The sequence below is a fragment of the Amphibalanus amphitrite genome, unplaced genomic scaffold (assembly GCF_019059575.1).
Source record: "Amphibalanus amphitrite isolate SeventyFive unplaced genomic scaffold, NRLGWU_Aamphi_draft 000291F_arrow, whole genome shotgun sequence".
NCBI lineage: Eukaryota > Metazoa > Arthropoda > Thecostraca > Balanomorpha > Balanidae > Amphibalanus > Amphibalanus amphitrite.
Genome location: NW_024881786.1, coordinates 665140 through 671139, shown reverse-complemented (window position 1 = coordinate 671139; position 6000 = coordinate 665140). Strand labels below are relative to the sequence as shown.

At 49.8% G+C, this 6000-nt stretch overlaps 1 protein-coding gene across 1 annotated transcript; it reads right to left on the bottom strand.

The window, feature by feature from the left end:
• Positions 1-2454: 2454 nt before the first annotated feature.
• On the bottom strand, positions 2455-3354 carry LOC122387605 (adult-specific cuticular protein ACP-20-like). Its single transcript, XM_043377944.1, has 2 exons — positions 3337-3354; positions 2455-2964 (listed from the first exon to the last, which is right to left on the bottom strand). Exons 1-2 carry the CDS (start codon positions 3352-3354, stop codon positions 2455-2457), a joined length of 528 nt encoding a protein of 175 aa, XP_043233879.1.
• Positions 3355-6000: the final 2646 nt, after the last annotated feature.

The window sequence follows — 6000 nt, the reverse complement described above, 5'->3', positions numbered from 1 at the left end:
GGCCTTTTCCGTCGCCCATATGGGACCGTTTTGGGGTTTGGACGGGTGTTTTATCTCGAGCACGGACTAGGTAGTCCAGATGACCACATTGATGTCATCGACCCTCCAGTTTTTTTAGCCGCAGGCATAACGAAACACATGTTTGGCCATTTTAAGACGTTTTTGACTGTTTTGAGCCCTCCGGTAAGTAGAGCTTAAGTCACCTTGAGTTAGGTACCCCGAAATGATACTCTTAGACAGCTGGCAATACATCCTGAAAAGCCTGTTTACCAACTTTCTAACGCTAAGACCTTTTTGACGGCCATTTTGGCGCCACACAGTTTTGGCCACATGGCTCACTCGTGAAATCTGACAAAAAAGAGCATAAACTTGCAGCGATTGACTCCCGACAAATCATCGGCGTCACTTGTTGACTGTGCGTCCAGTTAGCGATAGACATTGGCTACATACTGGATGGCCTCAATCACCCTCAACCGTCGTGAATGGCCCAGTGCGGTCTAAATACCGAGACGTTCCCGTATCAGAGACCTCTATGTTGCGGCGTAAGCCGTCTCCAAAGGAAGTGAACTCTCTGGCAAAAAATATTTTGTCTAGACGAATTAGTTACCGTGGAGCACATTCACAGTTGCCATGGCAACCCCAAAAGCTCAGTTACAAAATAAATTAAGCGTGGCTTTAAATAAGAGAGCCTCTTAAAGAAAAATTTAGGTGAGAAGGAACTTATGGGACACCCTGTAGGTTTGACGTACATCTCGGAAAAGTGAGATACGGCCAGAAATGAGCGTGGTTCCCTCCGTTCTGAAGATTTTGATCGGGGCGCCGATTGAAAAAATTCCCCGTGCATATCTCGGCTTATTGACGACCGATTCACACGGGACAAGCACCGATCGATACCAAATGGCTGTGTGTGTGGGGGGGGGAGTACAGGAATGTGGCTGAATCACGCGCGATTGTGAGTGAGGTACCCCCAGTTTGAAGATTCGGCTGTAGAATATGTAGTTTTAAATGAGTAGGTTTGACGTACATCTCGGAAAAGTGAGATACGGCCAGAAATGAGCGTGGGTCCCACCGTTCTGAAGATACTAACCCGGTTTACATAGCATATTTGACGAGGCTCTAGCTCGTTAATTTGGCGATAATTTCGTTGCAGTGGTCTTCAAATATTTAGAGGGGATCATTTTGTAAATTGTTAAGCACCATTGGCATCTTTTGCAACATCACGGACGGAGATATAAGCTTGCAACAAACCCTATGTAAACGCGTCTACTGATTGGCGCCGATTGAAATAGTTCGCCGTGCATATCTCGGCTTATTCACGACCGATTGACACGGGACAAACACCGATCGATACCAAATGGCTGGGGGGGGGAGAAGAGTGGCAAGTTTTCCTACCCGACGAACCCGGAATTATCCCGAAGTGGGAGGGGAGTAGAGTGGCAAGTTTTCCTACACGACGAACCCGGAATTATCCCGAAGGGGGGAGTAGAGTGGCAAGTTTTCATGCTTCAACTACCAAGCAAATACCAAGTACATTGGCAGGTACCGAGTACTTTTGCAAGTACCAAGCAAGTACCAAACCCTGGCCAAACATCAAGTAGCGCCTTTCTAAATAGAGAGAGGTTAGCACGTGACTATTTTTGCTAGGCCAAGACCGATTGAAGGACCCTGGTTCGAAGGAAGACCCTTGGTTCGAAGAGGTCATGACCCCCGTCCCCCCCCCCCGGTTTCTACGCCTGTAGCGATATGTCAGTGATTGCGAAGAGACAGAAGAGACAAGACAAGAGAAGGTCCCACCGACCATCCGATCGGTATCGGGTCAAATCTGGATTTCCCGCTGCACTGAACGTAAAATGGTTGGATGGAACCTCAAATTGAAAATTATCTAAGCGCCAGCAACGTTGATTGATGACTAGAGTCTGATCAACGATGATTATAGAATCTGAGTAGCGAATTGATTGAAAACGGGCTCAAAAATAAATTTGAAAGGGGGAAATTCCCCCTTCCCTCCCTAGCCGTTCACGCACAATTTGAAAGGGGGAGCGGAATTTTCGAAGGGGGGAAATTCCCGCTTTCCCCCTTTAAAAGTTGCCCTGAATAAGATAAGTTTTCTTCTGCTTATTTTGCTAGAAAAGTATAAAACGTATTAACGAAACGTAGAATTAGGAATTTCTCGCAAATCACCTAAGCCAATGCGGTGCACTGCCCATACCTGCACTTCTGTTGACGCTACGCTGCCAAAAGACAGTCAGCTGTCGCCCCAGACCTTTTTTATATTTCTGATATCGGGGTGGGCGGTGTTCCCCAAAGGGCATTGTTCCCCCATCTTCCCCTACAACAAGACAACAACAACACTGCAAACATTAACAGAACTACGCTAACATGCATCAGTTACAATATACCACTGTTACAATACACCACTGTGACAATATACAACTGTTACCATATCTCCCCCGGTCAGTGCCGGTAGACTGGGACACGGCCGTAGCCTCCACGGAGACCACGACCTCTGCCACGGCCCCCCACCAGACCGGCGCCGTGGCCCCCCACCAGACCGGCGCCGCGGCCCCCCACCAGACCCACGATACGGCCGCCGCCGTACCCGCCTCGCCCGCCGCCGTACCCGCCTCGCCCGCCGCCGTACCCGCCTCGCCCGCCGCCGTAGCCGTAGCCGCGAGCCACCTGCGGGTGATGGGCGTAGCCCTCGTAGCTGACCTCGGCGTTGAAGCCGTTGTAGTGGTCGGCGACGTACTTGACGATCTGGGTGCGGCCGTCGGGCAGGTTGACGGAGTACGAGCCCACAACGTTACCGGCACCGTCGGCTTCCTCCTGCTTGTTGAGCATGGGTCCGTAGTGAGGGTCGTCGACGGCGTACTGGTAGTGGTACGGCCGCGGCTCAGCGTAGTCGACGGCGACGGCCTTATGAACGCCGTGCACGATAGGCGCGGGGCGCACGGCAGCCACAGCCTTGCCGACACCCAGGTGGCCGTAGCCGAGACCGCCGTAGCCTCGCCCGTAGCCTCCTTAGCCTCTGCCGTGGCTTTTACCGATCACGACAGCAGCGCCGATCGGCCCCGCGCCATAGCCTCTGCCCGGTCCGCCGTAGCTGATGCCGGAGCCGCTGGCCACGGCGATGAGGACGGCGACAATGAGGGCGCGCATTGTTCAGACACTGAGCTTGCTGCAGACGGCCACGACTGGTGACGGTGAAAGACGGGCGACCACTTTTATATACAGTAGGTCCGGTAGTGGTCCCGCCGGCCGACCCGACATCGAGGTGTGGCAACGCTGTACTGCTGTAAGCAATGCTTGGGACAGAATGAATAAAAAGTGCCGAACCCGCGCCACCGTAGCCATAGCCTCTGGCCAGTCCGCCATTCGCCGTCCTCCCGCTGGGCTATTCAGCCAAACGCGCCCTGCTGGGGGGTGGGACATATTCTGCCCCCCTCCCCCATCGTCTTACTTCCGAACCAATAGTCGTAGAAAGACGGGAAGATCAGCAATCGAAAGCTCTTAACAAGACGAATCTGTGGACCACAACTTCGTTTGCTTAACCCGCGCATGACTGGGGGGGGGGGGGGCTCTACAGAGCTTCCCTCACGTTTTTCTGCAATATCTTCTAAAACGTTTCACGGATCAACACAAAACTTGCAGTACCCTCAGTAGCATCAATTTGACACCTTGTGTTAAAATCTAAACTTCCTAGCTACCATAGTTTGGCCGGAAATGACGTCAGAGTGACGTCATGTCGGCCGATTTTGATGCAAAATATTGAATTACGGCAAACGCTCTCAAGAGCTTAGTTTTAAAGCTAGATCCAATTTATTTGCACCAGTGGAATACAAATACACGTAGCTATCAAACTGCTATCTCGAATTTTCGAAATTTTGATTTTTTTCAAAATATTTTTTTACAATTACAAAAAATGTATTTTCTAATTTTTTTCAAAAAGTGTTTGATTTTTCGCAAAAAAGGAACATATGTGATAGGAAACACACTTATGAACTACTCTAGCAAGTTTAAACCCAATACCTTTAAAAATGGCCAAGTTATTTGCATTATTGTCAAAATTTTACAATCATATATTTTTCAAAACCCCTCTTCAGTACGTTTTTGACATCGTACAGCAATATAAATGTCACCATCGTGTTCCAGAGCTCAAACTACATCTGATAGGCACCTGTTTCGTTGAAAAATTTCATTTTCAAAATTTGATCTTTTCTGACCTGAAATTGACCTGACCTCCGGTAAATGCAGCTGAAAATGACCTCAAATGACACAGACGACATTGGTTTTGAAATCTACGTGTAAAATGGACCATAAATCATGCGTCACGTGACCGATGCATGATATACAATTTTCGTGGCCTAGGATGACCTGGCCTTGACCTGAAAAATTAGGAGTAAAAGTTTGGTACCCTCAGGGTATCTAAGGCATAAAGCAAGGAGTGCGAAAACCAAAAATGAGCCTGATCGGACAAGTCAGCCGGCGGCCAGAGCCTAAATTGTAAACAAGCAAAAATGCCAATAATTTTTACTTTGACCTGACCTGTGACGCCATCGGTGACCTCAAGGTCAATGAAAATAGGTTCCGTAAGACAGTTTTGCCAGGGCTATCAGACGCCGTTTGAATGTTGACGATCGGCCCAGTAGTTTCGGAGATAGGAGAGGGGGCTCTGGAGAGCCCCCCTCAGTCACTCGCGTTATGGAAAATACCCCAGTCATGGGCGGGTTAAGTAGGTCAGAGGTCAGGTCAAGGTCAGTTCAAGGCTACAAAATGCAAGTTTCTGCATTATCGGCTTTGGAGCGCAGTTGCCGAAGAATGGACTGATATTGATTATCCAAAACGTGCTCTTAGGCTACCAAGACAAGATTCATTGCATACCATGTCGTGCAAAGGTCAAGGTCAAGGTCAGGTCAGATCACCAAAAGCGAAATATAGAATAGGACATGTGCGGCACATGTTTTAAGGGTCATTTTATGCATATAATTCAATGGGCACACTCAATTAGTCAGAAGGACAGCATTTGGACAAATTCTAGGTCAAAGTCAGGTCAAACACTGTAAAGCACAATGTATGTACATTGGGTAAGTGGCTCCTATCACGCACACGTCCTAAACACGCACACCAATGACTTTGTAATATAGCTGCCCAAGCAGAAGTGTAGAAAGCATAAATCGACCGAAAGCGATTTCTGGCAACATTTGTGCCGCGGTGGGCAGTCGTTTCAGCGCTCTCGCATCAAAAGGCAAGCAATGATAGCACGGCCGGCCGCATGATAGCATGCTTTGTGAAAGAAGTGCTGATTTTTAACGCCGATTCATCATGCTGCAAAAGTGTCTGATATGATAATACGTGGTTCGGTGTGCATTAACTTTTCACGGAACCAATAATAGCCCGGATAAATATCATGCATCAATTGAGGCCAATAAGCCAGAGTTTTCTTTGACCATGCGTGCATTACCTGGGATGCGTCGAAGAAGACAGGAGAGGACTGAATGTGAGGCGTGCGTGTTTAGGTGAGCTGGTTCTGCAATGACGCACAGGCGCTATGCTGCATTAACGCACATACATCAGATGGATATTTTAACGTTTGGACTCTCGAGACCCTGGGCCTGGTCCCACCGCCCGAGACCCCGGGCCCGGTCTTACCACCAGAGACCCCGGCCCTGAGGTCTCATCGCCCGAGAGTCCGAGACCCGGGCCCGGTCTCACTACCTGAGGCCGCGGGCCCAATGTCACCACACGAGACCCCAGGCTGTCCAGCCGATTCCCCGGGCCCGGTCTCGGTGGTCGAGCCCCGGGCCAGGGCGCTGTTTCACGGCCGATAACAGCACACCACCAGTGCATTTCGCGAGCTGGTGTCACAGTTTGTAGCTGCGTTGGAGATATTGAGTTTGCTGATGGCTCCGTGGAAACCCAATTTGACATGTGTGCAGGCAGCGCGCTGCTAGCGGCCGTGAAACACCGCCCTGGAGTCACCGCACATATGTGCGCTTTCTG